The sequence below is a fragment of the Cuculus canorus genome, chromosome 12 (assembly GCF_017976375.1).
Source record: "Cuculus canorus isolate bCucCan1 chromosome 12, bCucCan1.pri, whole genome shotgun sequence".
NCBI classification, from domain to species: Eukaryota; Metazoa; Chordata; class Aves; order Cuculiformes; family Cuculidae; genus Cuculus; species Cuculus canorus.
Window position 1 is genome coordinate 13,824,057 of NC_071412.1, and position 21,395 is coordinate 13,845,451.

Consider the following 21,395-nt stretch of genomic DNA (forward strand, 5'->3'; position numbering starts at 1 on the left):
ATCAAGCCTCGATCTTTGACTCCTTTCACAAGTGAAAATGCAATTCCTCATTCAGGTGAGCACAGTGTAAATCTCAAGGACTGTGCTGAGCAGACTGTGCTGAGCACTGCAGCTCCTAACCTGTTTGGCACTGCAGCTCCTAACCTGTTTGGCACTGCAGCTCCTAACTCGTTCACAGGCTGTCTGCTGCATGGCTGCAGCAAAGGCTCAAAGCAGACTGCTGTTTCCTGGTTCCGAGTCTGAGACTGCAACAACCAAGCTGTGTGGCCCCACTTGACTGTCACCAAAAGAACAAGCCCGCAGCACAGACCCTCCAGGGCTGGCTGGAGTCAAGACAGAAGATGAGGGGACAACTGAGGCTATGAATGAATCTCAGAAAAAACAAACAGCTTTTACTCAAATCCCATCAGCCTCGCTGCACACACTCCTATACCTGGCAAAAACATAAGGCCCATGATCAGTCAGCTAAAGGCAGCTCAGAGGAGAAAACATCTTCTCCTGTGCTGCAAAAAGGAGAAAGGGAGACGTGGAACATAAATAGAAAAAACGCACCAGAATACCCAAGACCATAAACCACTGAAGACACCCACCATCACAGCATCATAAACCAGCGCTTGTAACAAAAGGTTCTGTCCCGCGCTGGGAGGGAGCTTCAGCGATCCGTTCACAGCAGAGAGAGGCTCTTTTGTGATGGTGTCCCCATATCTGGTGATGCTGTTTGTCCAGGGCTGGTTGGCTGATTTATTCCATGAAGACTGCAGAAGATAAGTGGAAGGAGAAAAGATTCAATTATCGCAGACTCTTATGCTTGTAAATCTGAAATAAGACGGAGCTTGAAAGAGGGAAGTGCACGTTGGGAAAATACTACGGTGTTATATGCAGAGAACACTTCTGATGGCATCAAAATAAAAATGCTCGCTGCGATGGACTCATGCCACAGAACAGGCTTTATTGATCTACTACATGTTCTGATGCATAGCAAGGGATAGAAGTTGTCAGATGGTTCACAACTGGTCACGTAAGGGGCTTTCCATGGATTCTCAACTTGTGATGCCAACAGGTACATCATGGCACAAGACATCAGTAAAAGGTCAGCACCCTGCAAAGCTGCAAACAACCCAGAGCAGTAGGAGCCTAATGACAAATACTGCAAAGCTGTAAGGGAACAGAGACAGTGGAACCTGGGCTGAATGATCACAGCATTGGCCTCGGCACAAGTGATGCTCTGCAGCATGGAGCAGGACCCTCACCTCACGCCTCACAACGCTGAACTGCTTGCTCTGCGATGCAGACACATTTCCTGCTCCGAGCTGGGTTTGGGTAAACACTCTGCCATTCCCCAACAACACAGAGGCACAAAACTGGGGGCCTTATTTTTTTTTTTGCAACAGACCACCAAGCAATTCTTAGCTCAGCTTTAAATCCCCTGGGCAACCAGTGTTACCTTGTTTGTAGATCTAATTAAATTATATGGGCTGAACGCAATTTGTTCTGGGTTGTCTCAGCTTCCCCTTGCAATAAACTGTTGAATGCACACCTCTGTGTACGGGAAATGTGTGCCTTTAAGAGCTGGAGTTATTTAACAGCTCAGACTATTAGTTCACAAGCAGAAAAGTATTTTCTTTCCAGGTTTTGATTTTATTGGCCTGTCCTGCTTATACCTGAGCTCAGCCTTGCTCCTGACTCACACACATACACACATACATATGAACACATTCAGATTTAAGGACCACGAGAGCCAGTGTTCTCTGCGCTCATTCCACATATCATAGAATCATAGAATCATAGAATGGTTTCAGTTGAAAGGAACCTCAAAGCCCATCCAGTTCCAACTCCCCTGCCATGGGCAGGGGCACCTCCCACTGGATCAGGCTGCTCAAGGCTCATCCAAACTGGCCTTGAACACCTCCAGAGATGGGGAACATCCAGAACTGGACACAGGACTCCAAGTGGGGTCTCATGAGAGAGAAGTAGAGGGGGAGAATCCCCTCCCTCACTCTGCTGGCCACACTTCTTTTGATGCAGGTTGGCCTTCTGTTACATGTTGCCTGGATAGAAGCAAGAGGCCAAGGCAAGGCTGAAGATAAGAGAAAATCCTGACCTGACAGAACAAGTGTGCCTGTGTGCGTGTGCATACAGAATACCGGTGGTGCGAGCACAATGGATGTGTAGGATGAAGACACAAGGCACTATCTATTCAAATCCACCAAGAGCCCATTGTTCACTGTCAGGCAGGAGAGACTGAGGTTTCTGCTGTGCATATGTGGCCACTACTTACACCGGCCAGACCTATTCCAACAACAGGCAACGTGGCACGAGTCCAGCCAGGATGGCTAGGAGATTTCTGACATCAGCCTGACCCTGTGTGAGTCATTTGACCTCCTTGTGCCTCAGACCATCTGGCTGGAAATTAGGTAGAAACACATGACCAGATGTTGTATGTGAGCCAGGCATTCCTAAGTCAGCTATTCAGCAAGAAGCAAACGCTACCTCGTGCTGTCCGTGCTGGCAGAAGGCACATTAAAGAGCTTGTGTATGTGCTGAAGAGCTGCCTGAGCCTCTCATGAGCGCTTCCTGTCTACCTCAACTCAAGCGCCACAGGGGCTCACACCTTGCAGGAGGCAGAGGAGCGTTACATCCCAGCACCAACCCCAGGTGATAGGAGCTCGGACATTGCTTCAGGATCTAATCTTAAGGAAACAAGTAATAAAGGGCCTAATAAATAAAAAATAAAAGGGGCTCAACTGAGCCGGCAACGTGTGCTCGCAGCCCAGGCAGCCAACTGTATCCTGGGCTGCATCAAAAGAAACACAGACAGCAGGGTGAGGGAGAGGATTCTCCCTCTCTATTCCTCTCTCATGAAACTCCGCCTGGAGTCCTCTGTCAAGCCCTGTAATCCCCAACATAAGAAGGATATGGAACTTTAGGAACGGGTCCAGAGGAGGCTACAAACATGGTCCAAGGGCTTTGAGGACAAGTTGAAAGAGTTAGGGTTGTTCACCCTGGAGAAGAGAAGGCTCCAGGAGCTTAAGCTGGGGAGACACTCTTTACAAGGGCATGGAGTGATAGGATGAGAGGGAATGGCTTTAAATTGAAACGGGGAAGATTTAGATTAGACATTAGGAAGAAATTCTTCATGCTGAAGGTGGTGAGGCCCTGGTCCAGGTTGCCCAGGGAAGTGGTGGCTGCTCCACCCCTGGAGGTGTTCAAGCCCAGGTTGTATCGGGCTTTGAGCAGCCTGATCCCGTGGGAGATGTGCCTGCCTATGGCAGGGGCTGGAACTGGAGGATCTTTAAGATCCCTTCCAACCCAAAAATTCTATGATTCTATATGTTTATACGACAGCAACTGCTGAGCAGTGGTGTCCAAACACAGGGCTGGGGCTACCAAGCATGCGCTAATTTAGAAGTAGATGCTGGAGGCAGTGTCTTTGCCGCTCCTCTCTCTGCAATCCTCAACAATATATTCTGAGTCAAGAGCTTTTCCTAATTGCTCCCTTTCTAAGTGGACAATCATTAAGCTATGCTTTAATAGCAAGAAATCAACCAAGCGATCACACACAGCTCACAATAAGGAATATTGCTAACCGCGAGCACTCAAGGAACGTGTTCAATTTGCTTCTGCTGCCATCTGAAAGGCTTTCTGCAGCTACAGCACTGACTGATGGCTTCTGTGCGCCTTTTCCAAGGAACATACGTTCCTGAGCAAATACTGCCTGGAAATCTCAGTGTTCAACCTACACAAACATGCACACAAATGTGTGTCCTATTATAGATGCTTACATGTATATTTGCCATCAGAAAGATCTGAGCATCGTACGCATACACACACACAGACCAAACTTGAAAACCTTCTTGCAGGCATCTTGTGAATACCACAAAATGTGGAAAGAACCAGGCAGCTCTACTGCAATCCCCTGTGGACCATCTGTTAGCGGAAATGTCAATCTGTCATGTTTACATAGGTTTTGATGACTCTGGGAACAGCCTGTTCAGCTCTGGCTGAAATTGGCTGCAATGAAGAACAAACTTGTTTTGTACCAGTTTGCAACTTTCAACAAACAGAAAAACCCATCAGCCACACAACATGGCCTATATCCCACATGTTGTTCAAGTACATTATGTTTGAGAGAGGGGAAAAAAAAACCCTCTTGGGGCTTAGTCTCTAAGGTTGGGCAGCAGCAATTAACTGCAGGTCTGTTTTCATCACAGGCTTGAAGGTCTTGTGTGCCTGAGAGCTTCTCTGTTTTTCAAGCAGTATCTTTTAGTGCAATAAACCATATTATTTATTTCTACACTAGTGAACGACTCAAAGAAGACGAGGAAATGTTCTCTTGGTTTTCACAACACAGTAAGAAAGGCAAGGAGTGCGAGTCTAGCACTAATTTAAAGAGGGAAAATCCCTTTGTCAGTTCACTGCATACGCAAGAATGAAAACTAATAAAACATCTCCCAATAAAGGGTGTTTCCATTACAGATGAATCCTTATCAAAGCAAACAAGTGCTTTCATTTTAGCCTTTTTACTGGTAAAAATGTGCCTCAATCATGTTACCTACAATGACAAGTAATGATTTCATGCAAACAGATGAGCTGAGAATGAACATGTAGGAAATGTTGATCTTGAAACCCCCCTTGTTTTATGAGGATGGTTATTTAAACTAGCTTGAAATCCTGTGCAAAACAAGGCTGGGGACAGTTCAGATGTATCCAGCTTTTAAGGGTGTCACAACGGAGAAAAAAGATTCATGGCTGACCAGCAATGCAAAAGCTTCACGTCATGCAAACACACAGGCATCCCTGCCTGCAGCTGTGCCCCTAAACAAGATGCAACACAACACAAATCTGTCCTCAACCTGATAAAGGAGAATCTCTGTTGGCTGCCAACAGGAGCACAGCTCTCATCTAAGGCTTCTCAGAAAACATTGGGACTTTTTTCCACACTGAAAAATTTCAACACAAAATGACAAACCACTTGAGTCGATCCAAGTTCCCTGATGCATTGCAGCCTTTGCTCTCCAAGTCACGGGGAATCTTCATAAGAAACGCAGTCCCTGTGGGGAAGAGGCCCGCAGGGAAGGAGGGGGACAGCAAGGAAGGAAGGTTCAAGCTCACAAGAAACACAATGGTAAACATTTCCAAGCCAAAAAGCTTGCATTTGGCTTCGTTCAATGAAAAGCTGAAGTAGTCCATGGAAAGCAGATGCTTTTTAACATTCTTCCCCAACCCTTAAACTGCTTGGCCCAAAAGCAGCAGCGACAGAGCTGACTGGAGTAGAGCCATTACAGCATCCTCAGTCCATCTGTCAGGGGAAACAGAGCTGCATCACCACAGTCTGTGCATTACAGTGTCATTTATAATGCGGGCTACCGAGGGTGTCAGTCCTGGAGTCACTTGAAAGGGGAAGAGTAAGAGAGGAAAATCACTTATCGATGTATTTACAAATCCTTGTGTGTGACCACCGGGAAATGTGCAGAAAGGAAGCAAAAAGGCCTGCTAAACGGCCGAGCACGCTCCTGGCTAATGGAGCTGTCAGCCATCCCAAGGGGCCCCATGCCGACAGCTCAGCTGCAGCAGCATCTCCCTGTTCTGCACGCAGGGACAGGGCGGTCAAAGGACTCTGTGGGTTGTCCAGCAGCACCAAGACTGTCCCACCTTCTGCTTGCACCAACCTGCACCCACCTCAGCATTACTTCCAGTGGCTCAAGGGGAATCACAGCCCTACATTTGAAGAAACTGCCAATCTTGACTTGAAAACACACAAGGGGACTTCACAAAACCCTTGCCTACAACTCTTTGCAGGAGCCAGTTCAAGTCTCAGTGCTGTTAAAAGACTTCCTGCCCTCAGCCCCTGTTAAAAGACTTCCTGCCCTCAGCCTCGCTGTTCTCCAGTCCCTATAGCTGCAAAATGACATTCACTCACTGCTGACTGCTTACAGCACGGGGACAGCCCCTTCTTTGTGTTAGTACAACTCCACTGGAACCTGGGGCTGCCACAAGAATGAAAATAGCAAAGAATAATCCATGGAACACTAAGTAATGAGCCAATGCGTGTTAAACCTGCAAGCATGGGAGCAGCTCTCACAGCCACAGGGCTACTCAGCCAACAGAAAACAGGTTTCAGGAGTGTAACTTGAGGATGGAGAGGCAAACGGGCAACAGGAGGTCACGCAGGCCTGGAGCTGCCAGTTCCCTGGCATCACAGCTACACAAACCCGCCCAGCACTGGCAGCAGCACTGGACTAAGAGTCTGTCCCAGCCAGCATCCTGAGCCTTGTGGTGAAATGATATGCTGTTAAATAAAAGCGATCCTTGAAACACTTCTCACTCCCTTTCTTTATTGACTAAGGCTGCAAGTAATAGTACCCAACCCAGAGCACCCTGGGGAGCTTCCCCTTGCCAGGCTAGACCAGATTTCCTTCCACATGGATTTTTCCTCTCCTGTGTCTCTACCACAGTCCTTGCCATGGGTTTTCACAGCCCCAGATACACATGGCATCAGAGAAGAAAAGAGAAGGCAACAAAGGCAGCTGGCCGCTGCAGGGTACGAAGCTCCCGGCAACACTCAGCTCCAGGCAGGGTCCCTGGGGTTTCTGGCAGCCTCGCTCAAGCGGCTGCTGGAAGAAGCCACTTGCAGCACACGACAACCCAAGGAACCCACAGCCCACGCCTGGGCCTGGGCTGGCAGCATTTTGTCTAGGAGCAGGGAAATGCACACCCTCACAGCTGCACCTGACTCTGATTTACATCTGCTGCAGGGATGAGGCATGCGGGCACCAGTCTGGCCGTGCTCATGAGATCTGCCCAGCGCCTTGACCGCCCAGCCATGTAAAATCCAGATATGGGGCCTCTTGGAAACGGCAACATAAAGATGGGTTTAGTCTGAGTCTTTTCATCCTTGATTATAGATTTCAGAGTACAGAGAGGACGCAGCGGTGCTCAGGTGGCACTTCCAGCAGGAACTGGGCAGTGGAGGGAGCAGGGCCACCTGCGTGGGAGCACATCTCCCTCCAGTGCCCACTCCCAGCAACAACAGCCTGTTGCTCCCAACCACTGCTGGAGCTCTCCCTCACCTCCAGGTCATCCTCACCAGTCGGCACGGGTGACAACACTGCTCTCCGGGTGGCTGCGTGCAGCTGCTCCTACGTGATCTTTGCTTCCCTACTCACATCCATCAAAAAAACCGAACCTCTTTATCCTGCTGGCAAACAGCCCCAGTGAATTTAACTCTCCGTGGCCTTTCTAATTATGGAGGCAGAGACACAGCCGGAATCACCCCTGAACCACTGATCTCTGAACACAACTGGGCACAACCAGCCTCTGCCACAGACGCTGGGGTCCCCGAGCTCAGCCTGGCACTGCCCTCTCCAGTCTCTGCTCTGCACAAATCTTTGTGTAAACCTTTGCGGACAGGACTGCTGCTTTAGAAGAGAGATGTGGCTGTGCTGCCCCCAGAACGGCCTCGCAAGAAAGGGAACTTCCCCTCACCCTGACCTGTCATCAGGGTAAGTCATCATCATTGAAAACACTTGTTCCTTATTTAACAAAGAGCTGTAGGAAATGCCTCGTACTCTTCGGCTTGGGTCCAGACAGGCAGCTACATTCCACCCAAATCCATAGATGCGGCGTGGCTGCAAACTGCCTCTCCTTCAGCTGAGCACTGATTGGCCACGGCACTTGGGGATGGCCAAGAGCACGGCTTCAGCTCACAGGAGCAGTAGTGCCTGCAGAAGACGTGGTGTTTCCAAAAGACCATACTCGCAAGGACAGGTCTCCCAGTTAGCCAGGTATCCCGAACTCACCTTTCTTCCCGTGGCACACAAGTGCATCGTCGATGCAAACGTGAAATCCCATGTGCTCACAATACATTTGTTTTACTGAACCTCCTAATTACTTTACATGCTCTCCCTGGGCTACAAAGAGAGACATAAACAGATTAACTAAATTAGGCCAATTAGAGGTTCCCTAATGGAATGAAACGTTTCAGGCAAGCTTGAGAGAGGAAATGGGCAGGGAGGAGTGAAAGACAATGGCAGGCAAACCAAGCAGGGCAGGAAGAGACTGCTTCAAAAAACAAGGCTACTGCAATTTCACCTCTTGCGCATCTCCAAGGGCATTCCAGTGAACATACTGTTTATGTACAAAGCAAGAGTATCCTTGAAGGCAGAGCATCTACCCTGGACATCACACTTTCTCACACCACCAGTAAGCCACAGCAACAGGAACAGCACAGCTTTCTGCAGCGGACAGTTTGGTAACTGCTTCTCTGGGGATGAAGGGTCACTGTCTCAGGAGACAAAAAGACGTAGTAGATGGTGTGGGGACCCCCAGCTTGGATCTGACCGCCAAGACTACCAGCACCTTGCAGAACCAGGACAAGATCAGTCCCTGACTTTCCAGCAGTGACAGACCAAGCAAAGGCTCTCGTTCGGGGTGGGAGCCCAGCCACCACACACTTGGGTCCTTACCTTCCTCTTCCCACGGACGATGTCCTCAGGGAGGCTCGTGTGGATGAGGCTGTGCACTTCTGTCAGTTCTGTGATGTCCCCCAGAGGCATGGGTGCATCCTCCGGGAGTGGGGACATGAGGGACTCCAGCTCATGTGAATCCGAGGTGGCACTGGGAGCTGTCACCCCTTGTCTGCTCCGGTGGTAGTAAGTGTGGTTGCCAGCTGCCTGGGAATCCAGGCCTGGCAGGGCTTCCCTGAGGGAAGACAAGCAAGAGTTGACATCTCCCATAAGCCTCACTCTGCTCCACCCCAAACAGCCACGGACTGCCAGAGAAAGTGCTCCCCTCTGAGCCACTCAGCCTGTCCTTGTGGAAGCGACCAGGCCCAAGCCCCTGCTCTGCCACTCCCGAGGAAGAGGATCCTCTACCCAAATCCTCCTGCAACACCTTTCCCTGCAGTAAGCTCTCACCAGATGCATCTCTTCACCACTTTCACTAATGCTAAAGCTCATACAAAGCCTGGAGCTGGAGGCCAAGCCCTCCCCTCACCAGTGGATCCTAAGGGCGGCAGACAACACGAGTCCCAACACCAGAGCAAGTGCTCTCTAACCCCTGGCCATGCGGAGCTGAGTCAGTCCTGCCGCCACTGCTTTACAGGCAAGAGATACAACAGGACAGAAACGTGTGGTGGCCACATCAGGATGACACTTCAGGAGTTTCTTATTCCTATCCTCAAGATCTGCTGCCAGCTCAAAGCTCTTCTCAACAACTAATAAGCTGCCTTCCAATCATGGTCTTTCCAAATGCTTGTGGCTGGATTCAGACCCCTGGGATAGCAGAGGACTTTGGGCTGAGTCCAAGCCTCCTCAAATCAGTCTGTCCATTACTGGGAATCCTTTCATCATTTCCCAAATGAAGGTTAACAAACCCTTTCCCAACATCCTCAGCGTTGTCCAACCTCAGAAGAACACTGCCCACACTAACACACACAGGTAATAATTGGCAAATAGTGATTTTTCTTCCCTTTTCTTTATTTTTTTCCTCAGAAAAAGCCCTATTAGTCTAAAAATTCAAATTAAAGAGAAACTAAAGAGAAAATAAACCATTGAAAGGATTATACTAGATAAGCTCTTAGCCAGCTAGCACTGCAGGTCTCGATCTTTGTATTAAATAATGCCATACATCACACCCGAGACAGGAACACAGGGAAGCAGCTCATTGTATTTTGTTTCCTTCCACATCTCCTCTGCCTCCTGCAAAGGCGAGGCAGCACCTACCTCTGCTTGCTGTTGCGGAAGCTGGCACACATGCAGAAGAGTATGCAGAGCAGCCCCAGGCACACTCCCACAATGATTCCCGTGACAGAGTGGATATCCAGAACATCTGGTAGGGGAAGGACAGACATAATTTCAGCTGCTAGCAGGAAGAAGGTACAAAGAGTCTTCTGTACAGAGAAGCACCAGCTTCACTAAAACCAAGAGGTGATGGCCCTATACTCATAACAGCAGAAGATTACTTGTCAGGGACAATTTAGAGCAGCTTAAAGCAAACAAGCACCTATGCAAATTCATTGATCTCATGCTACACAGGCCTAACAGAAAGGCAGCAAAATGCAGGTTGCATGTGCCCTTCCACAGGAGCTGGGATGGGAAAGAGAGATGAAGTTTGGCTGTGGGATGGGTTCTTGAGCAGCCCGAGGCCTGTGGAGCTGGATGTCTGCAGACTCTGCTGTGATCCTCTGCAAGGCCTACGCGCAGTCCTATCTCTCATCCTGCGTGGTGACATCAAGTAATTGCTTTGCAAACTGAAACGCTGCTGCTGACAAATCATGGTCTTCAGCAACACAACTCATTCCTGCACCAGGACAAAGGAAATTCCTACCCGACAGCTTCTCCCGGAGGGTGTGCACATCCTTAACATTTGAATAAGGACCAGATCCCACGACTGTCTTTGCTCCCATCTTGAAGAAGTATCTGGTGTCGCTTTCCAGGCCATGCACTTCAGTGCTGAAGATATTTCCTGATCAAAAGCAAGTCAAAAAAGGTTGAAGATGTGCAGTTCCAAGAGTACTCAGAGGCTGCAGCAAAGCAGCAGTGGAATTCTGTTGGACCCTCAGAAGTGAGGGATTTTGTGTCATGAACTCCAAGAGGTAATTGCTACCACTCTTCAGTATTAATGAAAGTGCAGCTTACAGAGCTGATGATGCAGAGTGCATGTGGTGCTGCTGGCATACTCTCTCCTAGATACTACTGGCTGCCAGCCTCTGTCTGCGGGACGCTTGCTGGATGAAAAAGGCTGTTTCAGCCTTTGACATGTATTATTTCATGTATCTCAACAGTCATGTCCCTGGACTCTCCTACATGACCAGAAGCAAGGCCCAGCATACGCCCCAAGAAAACTGGCAGCGTGAGCTCTAGAATGTTTATTTGTGTGTGCTCAAAGCAGGACAAAAACCAGAGCGGCAAGACTGACCCACCAGGGCTCCATGAGCAGGGAAGAAGGCAAGAGGAGGACCTGGTGGGGTATGACAAGACCTTGAGGAGACTCACCTTCCCGAGTCAGCAAGGTCCACATGTCATCAGGCTGCGTGTTGTTGGCGTTGTACAAGATGAGGTACTCCACAATGATGCCATTGGGCTCGGCAGGGGGGCACCAGTGCACCTGGACAGCGTAGGGGTTGAGTGGGTGCAGCCGCAGGTCAGATGGAGGAGTCGAAGGACCTGAAAGAGACAAGGAGACACCCAGCATGAACAGCAGAAATGGGAAGAGCAACATTCAGCCTGAAGGGCAGCCTGTCTGCTAACATACGGAGGGGGCTGAGTCCCTATCCCTGGAGGTGTTTAAAAGATGGGTAGATGAGGTGCTCAGGGATACGGTTTAATAGCGCACAGGTACGGTTGGACTCAATGATCTCAAAGGTCTTTTCCAACCAAAAGATTCTATGATTCTATAAAATGCTGAGTGACCTCAGTGGCCAGGCATCTCATCCAAACAAGCTGTGGGGAGTGCAGGGTGAAAGCTGCTGAACCCAGTCAGCACTTGTGCATTGTAACCAGCCAGCCAAGTGGAACGTGACAGTGCTGGTAAAGCCATGCAGCTCAGTGAGACTGTGCAACATTGGTCGTGCCTCAAAAAATATTCCTAGCATGCTCCTGTTCCTGTTGCTTTCTTCTCCATCCTCCCCAAAGCTCTGCTTGAACCACAACTAGTTCCAGCTTGAGACAGGACACACAACACCTCCAAAGCACATCACTGCTGCACTGTGAAGCTGAATTGGAGCTCCCCCTGACAAGAAGGATTTCTGTGAACCCACAGGTAATCCCATAACAATGCTATCCTAATTCTCTGTACATCCTGGTCTCTGTTTACAAAGCAGAACCTCTTCAGCAGGTATGGGAAAGCCACCAGGATGCTTAGCAGCTCTGAGCCTTTTAACTACTCAGGGACACCAGAGCTCAGAGGTGATCTGAGATCACATCTCTCAGAGGTACATTAGGAGGGATTTGATAGAGATTTGGGGAAAGCCAGGAGAAATCAGGATTTGATTCCCATAAATACTCACGGTCGGGAAGGGTGAACCGCTCCACCACGCTGCCAAAGGGCCCGTCAATGCCAACACCATTGGACTGCACAGCAAACTCATACCTGGTGTAGGGCTTCAACCCACTAATGAGAATGTCTTCATCCGAGCTGCCAAAAGAGGACACATTCACAAAGCCATGAACACTAGATGGTTCTCCCACCCAATGCCACCTTGTTAGCTTACCAGGAACACTGTAAGAGATCATCCTAACTCCTAAAGCTTTAGATTTTTCCTCTAAAGTCATGTGAATGCAAGAGCACTCAGCTCCCAGTTACAGAGCAAAGTAGGTTCCCAGCCTCCAGGACTATTTTTTATGTACTTGCAGAGAAAAGCTTGAAAACACAGCCTGCTTCTAGGCTGAAAACCTGCCTGCGAATCCAGATTTAAAATATAACCCCAAATTATTATAATTGCTTGAAGTCTAGCAATTTCTAAATCAAATTCGTGAGGACAATCTCACAAATCACAAACACTTTGAGACTGCCATAATTACACCTGTCTGTGTTATTAACACAGAAACAGGCATGTAAGGTTCAACCAGCAGAAGAGATGCAGAGATCAGCTAATAAATGATCCCTTGGTATTCAAGTCCAAGACAAATCCCAGTGTCACATTTCAGCAGTTCTGAATGTATCTGTGACCAAGACAGACACTTCCAGCGTGTGAAACACCCAGAAATTTGCACAATACTGCAACTTCCGTACAGGTTCCTCCTGCCATGTGTTTATTCCTGACACGAGCAACACAAGGCAGATGAACTCAGAGCATCCCTCCTTACCTTGTGTAGTATGTAACAAGAGAGGCGTTTTTCAGGCCCCAGGGGCTGAAGCGCACGGTGTAGTTGACAATCTTGACTGTGGTGAAGTCAGGTTTCTTCCACCTGAGCCATATAGAAGTTGAGCTGTTGGACTCTGCATAGACTTGGACTGGAGGCAGTGGAGGACCCTTTTGTACAGGGAGATCTGCAGTGCAAGACAAAGAGAGAAGAGAGATGTGGAGATGTACATGACTGTAAGGCAAGCGACAGCCATCATGGACACAGAAAACATGGAATCAAATAGGCATAGGTTGTGAAGCCTGCACTGATGTGCTGGCCTCCAGCATAAGTCTACAGACTCAGCTTAGCCCTTAGAGGTCTACACTTTTCCTCATGTGTGAGAAAGATCACAATAAGGATCCCCACACCAAGGTGATGGTGCATTGCTGTGGAACCCAGGAGGTCAGCTTCAAAGGTTTCCACCCGACAGGCCTATGCTGGGGTAAGGAGCAGCCCAGGCTTTCACAGAATTATAGAATGTCAGCTTGGAAGGGACCTCAGGGATCACCTGGTCCAACCTTTTTAGGTGATATATAATTCAAATGAGATGGCCCAGAACCCTGTCGAGCTGAGCCTGAAAAGTGTCCAGTGTAGAGGAATCTACTAATTTCGACCATCCCATGACAGCCTGGTAGAGCCGAGGATGCAGCCGAGATCTGCAGAGCTTTTATTTTCTTTGTAACACTGCAAAAAGCCTGGCATGCTGCTAACTCGTGTTCTGGAATCTTCATAACCTAAGAGGTGAAACCCATGCTGTCTGGCATTTCCAACACCATCCCTGAGCCACTTCTGGAGCCAGAGAGAACACGGTAGAGGCCACCAACATGCAGTACAAGAACAACCCTAATGAGGAGGGGGAATATTTTGCTCCTTTCTTGCTTCCCAAGATAATTCCTCCAATGCAGTTTGCAATGGCTCACTCAAAGTGAGTTTCCTTACACTGGGACCTTCTCCATTTTCATATTGCCCTCCTTTAAGTTCATCTTCTGTAACTTTACCTCTACCCTTCCTTTGAAGCCACATGTCAAGCAGAAGAGGCCGACAATAAATGAAGAGCTTTCCTCACCTACTGCTGTTGCAGGTGCCTTTTCCGTTTTGCCCTTCCAAACTGCTGCATAACCATCTTCGTGCTTATTGAATGCCACCAGCTTCACCTCATAGAGTTTCCCAGGAGCTGGAAAAATCAAGCAGGGTTTGTCTGGGGTTATTTTTGCTACCAACCCTCCCCAATCAGACATGTTTCCTTGGATCTGATCAGCTTTTCTCACCATCCAAGAAAGTAGCTTGTGCAGAGTTGTATTTACTTAAATGCCCCCCAGAGCCCCCCTTCCACTTACAGGCTTTTCACATTCAAAGACATCATCACAGCTGCTCTCTGATTCTCCCCTCATGTTTTACAGAAATTATCAGCAGCAGATGGACTTCCTCCACCACCAAGAGTTAACCAGCACCACAGCTGACAGCACATCATCTCAGGATCTCCCGATTTTTCTCCCTCACAAACTACTAAAGAAACTATGCACAGTGACCCCTCTCTTTCCCCTCTAAAGTGGATGCATTGTTTATTCTTCAACAGTGAGGACATCCTTTCCTGTCCAAAATGCACCTCCCATTTCTAAAAATTCTCTCTATTCACTGCAGTGAGGATCTTCCTTCCAGCAAGTCCTCACATGCCCTGGTGAGTCACTAGCAACTTTTGTTGTATGGTGACTGTTTTGCCTCCCCAGCAGAGTTCCTTGATTTCCAAGTAGAAAAGCTCACACAGAACCCACACCAGAAACTGGATGATGCTCACTGCGCACCCTGCCCATCGGGCTGCAACGTACTCTACCGGGAACTTCACATTTGGACCCAAATGGAGCTGCAGGACTGGACACTGTCTCCAAGCAGTGCTGCCCTGGCCAAAAATTCACTTTGCTCTTTCCTCCAGCCTTTCATCAGCTGAAATATTTCTCTGATGTATTAAGTAACATCTGAGGTTGTTTTTAGTGGAGATATTTAATCAAAGAAACAACTTGGGAGATACAAAGTTCTCAATAAGACACTTGCCAGCTTCTCTCTTCAGCAGCCAGCCCGGTCAGAAACTCAGTGAGAGCAGCCCAGACTGTCTCTGGTTGCCTTGGCTGCAGCACATTGACGAAGTTTGTTAATTTGGGATGTGCCTGCTCATTCCCTGCCCTGAAAGATCACTGCTCTCTTTGCCAGACAACGTAAGCAGAATAAAACCTTTCTCATTGATGCCAATTTTATTATTACTGCACTGATTACACTCCCAGAGGCTAATGGTACCAATTACCAAAGGCTTTCTCTGCTCCACAACACACGCTCGCACTCAGAATATAAAAACAGTTCAGCCACATTTTTCTCCCCAAAAGAATCCCAAAAGCAAACAGAGTTTTGTCTGCCTCCAAGGCAGCCTGATCTGCATTTCCACACACTCCAGCCGCAGGAAAACATTTCAAACCCACACAAGGGGGAGATGAGGCCAAAGGGCACTCAACTTCCAAACGTCTGAGACCACAGGCTCAGTGAAACAAAGAACCCCACAGCTTCTCTTGCCAGCACACATGCTCCACCTCCTGCCCGGCCTTCATTGGGACATGAGCTCATCACGGACGATGCGATCAAAAATGATGAGGAAGAGCTCACAGATGTGATACAGCTGTGGGCAGCTCCTGTTGGAGAAAGAAACGAAGGAAAGAACAAGTCCTCCATCTCCATCCCTGAGTAGGATCAATACAGCAGCCACTTTCACATGAAGCCGGAGAAGCTCTACCACAATATCAGGCATTCCACATTCTGAAAATAGGAGTATTTTAGATATCTCAGTCAGAGCCTTAGCTTCAATTTTTATACGCAGGCCCAGATGTTCAAGCTCTTGGAACATACAGACATAAAGCTCGATCAAGCTGTCAAGAAGCTAGTAGGCAGCACGAAAACAGATGTATTTCACTGCATTCCACCATACATTAAATATAAGCAGAATAATCTAGACCAGATCATTTCAGATCACTAATCTGGATGACTGCATAATATATCCAATATGCTCGATACGTTGTTTTATTCAGTTTCTCAAGGTGTTCATGTTGGCCAGATGCCATATACCATACGTTCCTATAAATGGAAAATACCCTAATCTCCAGAAAGTAACTCCCAGAGGAATGCACTCTCCTTTCATGGGGATGTGGAAGACAGGATCAGATCCTTACTGCTCATTTTTCATGTAGATTGTGGCCCTGGTAGTCGCAGAGCACTAACTGCTAGAATGCAGATGGAAATGAATGAGAATTTCTCAGGGAAAAGCCCTCCTGGTGGTTCAGGACAGCTTTCTTTTGATTTTGTTGGCTCACAGTACTGCTGTATTTCTCATGAGCCTTTGAACAGTTGCTCACGTCTCCCACAGGATTTCAGCGCCTAACTCTCAGACAAGTCACAAGGCATGCCATCAGTCATATCACTCTAAGGAAACATGGTTCGCTTCAGCAGTAGAAAAAGCATGGGAGAAAAAGTCTTCTCTTGTTTCAGATGACACAAATGGAAAGAGCTGGGACATTACCAATGGCAAAATCAAGCAGCCAGATGTTGGGTGTAAGGCAAAGATGAGGAAGCCTGCAGGGCAGAGAAGAAGTAGTGGTGGACAAAGCTGGCGCCAGTTCTGCAGCAGCACCAGGAAGAGCAAGAGCAGACAGAATCTTGCACTTGACCAGCGCAAGGATCCTTACTACAGCCTAAAACACAGCCTGAAGTTACAGGAAATCAGGGGAGGAAAAGTGGCTTCAATGACAACCGCAGAGGTGTTAAGGAACATTTAGAGATGGTGTTGCAGCAGGACGTAGCCTCCAACAGGAAAGGTGGACCTTGTCTGCACTGACATGGTACGCAACCGTGCCTGAGCTACAGCCTTGCATTCCCAGTGTCTAACCCTGGAATTCCCTGACAGTGTTTCAAACCCTGGAACAGGCTTCCCAGAGAGGCAGTCGATGTCCCATGCCTGTGAGCGTTTATGAGGTGTTCAGACAATACCCTTAATGATTTGCTTTTCCTTTTGGTCAGCCCTGAAGTGGTCAGGCACTTGGACTAGACGATCGCTGTAGGTCTCTTGCAACTGAAGAGTCTGACATCAAGAGATACTTCAAGAGACAGTGTTGGGTATTTTGTTTGTTTTTACCAAGGGCTCTTAGGAGAAGTCCCCACTGCTGCACTTCCCCAGCAGACATCCATGAGCTGGGAAATCACCCCAGCTGATTCCCCATCAGCCAACGTGCAACACAGACCACGTCAGGGCTGCCAGCCTTTCCTGAGACTGCCACCCACTCTGCCTAAAGACCCCTAAAGCTGAGGTAAGCTCCTGTGCAGGTTAGCTCCTTGACATAAACTCAAACCCTTCTAAATCCAAACCACTCCTTGTTTCATGTCCAGACCCCTGCCCTTCTCCAGTAAGCCAGATTCCTAACCCCTTCCTTTACTGTACGCACACAGGAGCATGTCAGTCAACAGTGTAAGGAGCAGAAAGGAGAACATCCACAGCTGGCAGAAACCCAAGACTCTCTTCCTGACACAATGAAAGCCAATGCACAACCACCAAATCATAAGGAAGCCATTAGGGCTTAACGGATGCCCAAATTTAAGGAAGCAATTACAGAAGAACAAGCAGCCTTCTCAGCAACATCGTGCCAGAGCATTTGGAACCAATTCAGCCCACTCCCGAGCCCCTCCGCTAACTGACTTGCCAGTGGTTAGTGCAGCGCGTGATGATGTTCACATGTGGTTTTCTCCGTGCAATAATTACAGACCTAAATTCTTCAGAGAAACTCATAACTGTTAACACCTTCTCAGTGGTAGGATGGCTGCAACATGGCTGGAAACTTACTCAGTGATGACACAAACTGTCTTTCCAGGTGCTGCAGCCTGACCTTTACACCATGCATAATAAACACGCTAGACATGTAAGATGAACCAGCATGAGAAAAACACTCGCCCTGCAAGTCTCAGCTCACTGGGCAGCAACAGGGATGAAACATGGAGTGGGGATGGAAGAGTTCTAAGAAGTAGAATCCTGTTTCAAGGACGCATTTGCCACGACTCTTCTCTCTCCATCCTGTATCAACTGGCAAATCAACTAACTAGGACAATCAGATGGTAGAAACACAACTCATTATGGGAAACACCAAGCACAGGCAGGCAGATCAGATGGTGGTGCAGACTCGTTCTCCAGTCATGGACACTCAGTCTTCTATCCTTCTATGGAGGAGAATACTGACCCAAAATTAACCCATCTCTGCATTTTAATAGAGAGAGATTTCAAAATTTCAAATAGCATTCAATTATGGAACTTCTTAGAAATACACAGGGAAGGAGAGATCATTGTCCTGACAGCAGATTTTAATCTGGGCACTCTTCATAGTAACACAATAACAAATACTAATTGATTCACACCTACTTATTAGCGTATTCTAAGTATATCAGTAGCCCTTGGTTAAAAATACGATCCCTGTTAAGCTGGTGTTTGAAACTTCTGTTCTAAACTCTGCTGAGAACGAGCCCCAAGAGCTCAACTCCAGAACTGATTCTGAGTTCTCTTAAAGCTCACACAGTCCTGGTCCTGTGTATCTGCAGTCAAGCAGACAACTAAGCCTCTTGGGAGCATCCTGGGGCTGCTACAAAATGCAAGAGCCAGACCCTGGGTTTCCACACCAAGCGCTGAGAGGATAGAACCAGCTAACCTAGTCGGGTCAGCTCGTACTGCTTCACTTTCTTCTTCAGTTTGATGGGTCCCACGTCCCAGCTGTCATCTTCAGCACCATCCAAAGGGCTTTCATCGCTGGATTCCTCTGGGCCCACTTCTCGGTAGTAGAGTTTGTAGCCAGATATCTGGGCATGGTTGGCTGGGGGCTGCCACGTTATCAGGAGAGACTCCATCTTCGCCCGGACTTTTAATTCTGTCGGGGCAAATGGAACTGAAAGAAGAAAAAGACAAGGGACAAATGTTCAGCCACTTGTCTCCATTTCCCAGGCATGTCCTGGGCATTGAGAGAGGGGTGGGAGGAAAGGCTGTCCTGTTCAATGGGATGTCTCCACTGTCTGACAGAGTGGTACAGTTATGCTCTAGGGTTGACTTTACCAGCTGGGTGATACAGCAAAAAACAATGTCACAAAGCCAGTATGGGATTTCCCAATGCATTCTCAGATCCCAAATTCTTTAACTGCTGCTGGAGTCTAGCTTGGGCTCAGCTCTCTTTGGCAAAATCATCTATCCACTCCCAAATGCCATAATATTGGGGTTTGATCTTTTGTTTCTTTCTTTCCTTCCTAAGAATGTTCACAGCTACACATGGAGGACCATGCAAGTGGCAAGTCATGCAGGGGCTGCTCAAGAGAAAGATAAAGGCGGGTACCAACAACAACAGTTAGAATTCCCTAATGAAAGCAAACACCTCTGACCATTCCTCAAATTTCCCAATGTCCATCCCAGGCACCACCCAGGCTCCTACCATGCGTCTGGTTGTCTCTGTCTGGAGTTCGATGCTGCGTCCACTCAGAAGGGGCTCCATAGCCCACGCTGGTGCTGGCTGCGATGCGAACTTTGTATACTTTGTTGGGATGGAGCGAGTAGAGAGTGATTTGTGTCTCGTTTCCACCCACTTCAATGGATGTGACCTGATCTGCTGGAACCAAGGGGACACCATTGAAAGGATGGTTTTCCAAGTCAAAGGGAAATACAACTGAGCAGCCACAAAGCCCAGCTGTTTGGGCTTGTTTGTTTTTTCCCACATGTTCTGCACGCCCTGGGCTAGTTTGGCTTTGTACTTGGCTTTGCCCAGTGCAATCTCATGCCAGCAGGAAAAACTAGAACTAAAGACTGGGCAGAGGTGACATCCTGACCAATAATCCCCTTCATCCCATTTGATACTGCAGGTTGCTGTCAGCACCACTAAGCCTTCCCGGAGGGGAGCTGTCAGAAGCCTTGCTGCTGCTGATATGACAGCAGAACAGGAACACAGCCAATAGTAGCTGGTGATGTGTTCCAGTGCTGCTCATTGCTGTATTTAAATTCTCACCTTAACTTGAACCAGACCCATCAAGCAGCCTTGCTTTCTGCAAAATTCACGCCTTCATCCATGCCAGACTGAGGTGTTATCATTCCCTCTTCAGCCCACCCAAGTTCTTAGGGAGGCAACAGGAAATGTAAACTGAGAATGACCTGGGATTTCACTGTGACAACTAATTGATCTTGCTGAAGATTCATATTCTCTGTTTGGTGAATGTAGAGGTCTTGCTTTTCAGCTTCACCTGGTGTAAACTCAGCTGGGAGCACTGCCACTGCTACATAACAGCATACTGCTAAGCGTGATCCCTGGACTGCAAACGTTTCCAAGGTTTTATGATGCCACAGAGCCATGTGCAAGCTCAAGGCAAAAACCCAAGAGCTAGGAGTCACAGCGCAGACTATCCAGATCAAACACTTGGGAACATGTCCAGCACTTCATCACACTCCCCATCCTCCTTGTGGTAAGAATCATGACCCTGGGAAGTGAGAAGCTGCAGAGCTTTGACAGGTTTAAGAGCAAATACCCAGAAGGATTTGCAAAGCAGGCACACGTGGAATTGGAACAGCCACAACCAGCACAGGGAAACGTTATCAACCCTGCTGAAGGCTTCTTAGAGTGTCTGCCAACAGAAATAAAACCGGACAAAACCCAGCAATAAAGCAGCACAGTCTGGCCAGGATACTTGCTATTTCTCCACAAGAATCACTTTGATTAGACTCCATTTTAAAGGAATCAAATGCTTTTAGCCTTCTTGCCCAGGCAGCATAAAGCTCTTCCCCCAAACAAACAGTGGAGATGGCACCAAAGGGCTGCTCCAGCAGACACTCATGGGGCAGTACAAATACACAGGCACCAGGCCATTCCCTGGGGACACAGGCTGCTCTACAACCACAGAAAAAGGCACCTCGGAGCAGTGTGAAGTAGCACTGCACCGGCACTGCCTGGACCACCACCAGCAGAGCTGAGCTAAGAGAGGGCTCTCCCTCTGTTTTCAGCACCTCCTCCCCTCAACATGACACGCTGTTAACACTGCTAGAGCAGAAGACACAGTGTTTTGCTCACCTTCCTTGAGGGTACAGTAGTCAATCTTGTACTTCGTTATCTTGCCGTTACTCAGCTCTGGAGGAGGAGGCAGCCAAGTCACACGGATGTCACCAGGAGTCATGCTCGACAGGGACAGCTGAGGGGCAGCACTAGGAACTGGGCAGAAACAACAATGGGAACTCAGCAAAGACCAGAGCAAGATCTCAGCGGCTCTCTCCGTTGGCTGGGGGCCACTACCTGGTCTTAGCTGCCCCCAGCTGCTGGTGACAGGCTGTCTGTATGGGGGGAACCAATACCCCACAGCTCTCCAACAGCTCAGAGCATGGGTGGGGTGTTCTGGGGAGCAGAGATGGTGGGCTGCTCAGCTTCAACAGGCTGATCAGAGCCTGCTGGTCACACCACACTGCTCCCTAGGGAAGCAAAACCTAAGTGACCCTATATCCACTGCAAACCAGGC

At 48.4% G+C, this 21,395-nt stretch overlaps 1 protein-coding gene across 1 annotated transcript in view; it reads right to left on the minus strand.

Moving 5' to 3' along the window:
* IGDCC4 (immunoglobulin superfamily DCC subclass member 4) overlaps positions 1-21,395 on the minus strand; it is a 95,631-nt gene that overhangs the window by 6,115 nt on the left and 68,121 nt on the right. The window contains exons 9-19 of the mRNA XM_054077966.1: positions 20,957-21,094; positions 19,337-19,507; positions 18,569-18,802; positions 13,912-14,019; positions 12,807-12,990; positions 12,008-12,135; positions 10,995-11,165; positions 10,327-10,464; positions 9,723-9,828; positions 8,466-8,700; positions 591-755 (exon numbers count right to left, since the gene is read on the minus strand). Coding sequence (XP_053933941.1) covers positions 591-755; positions 8,466-8,700; positions 9,723-9,828; positions 10,327-10,464; positions 10,995-11,165; positions 12,008-12,135; positions 12,807-12,990; positions 13,912-14,019; positions 18,569-18,802; positions 19,337-19,507; positions 20,957-21,094 — 1,778 coding nt within the window. The remainder of the gene's footprint in view (positions 1-590; positions 756-8,465; positions 8,701-9,722; positions 9,829-10,326; positions 10,465-10,994; positions 11,166-12,007; positions 12,136-12,806; positions 12,991-13,911; positions 14,020-18,568; positions 18,803-19,336; positions 19,508-20,956; positions 21,095-21,395) is intronic.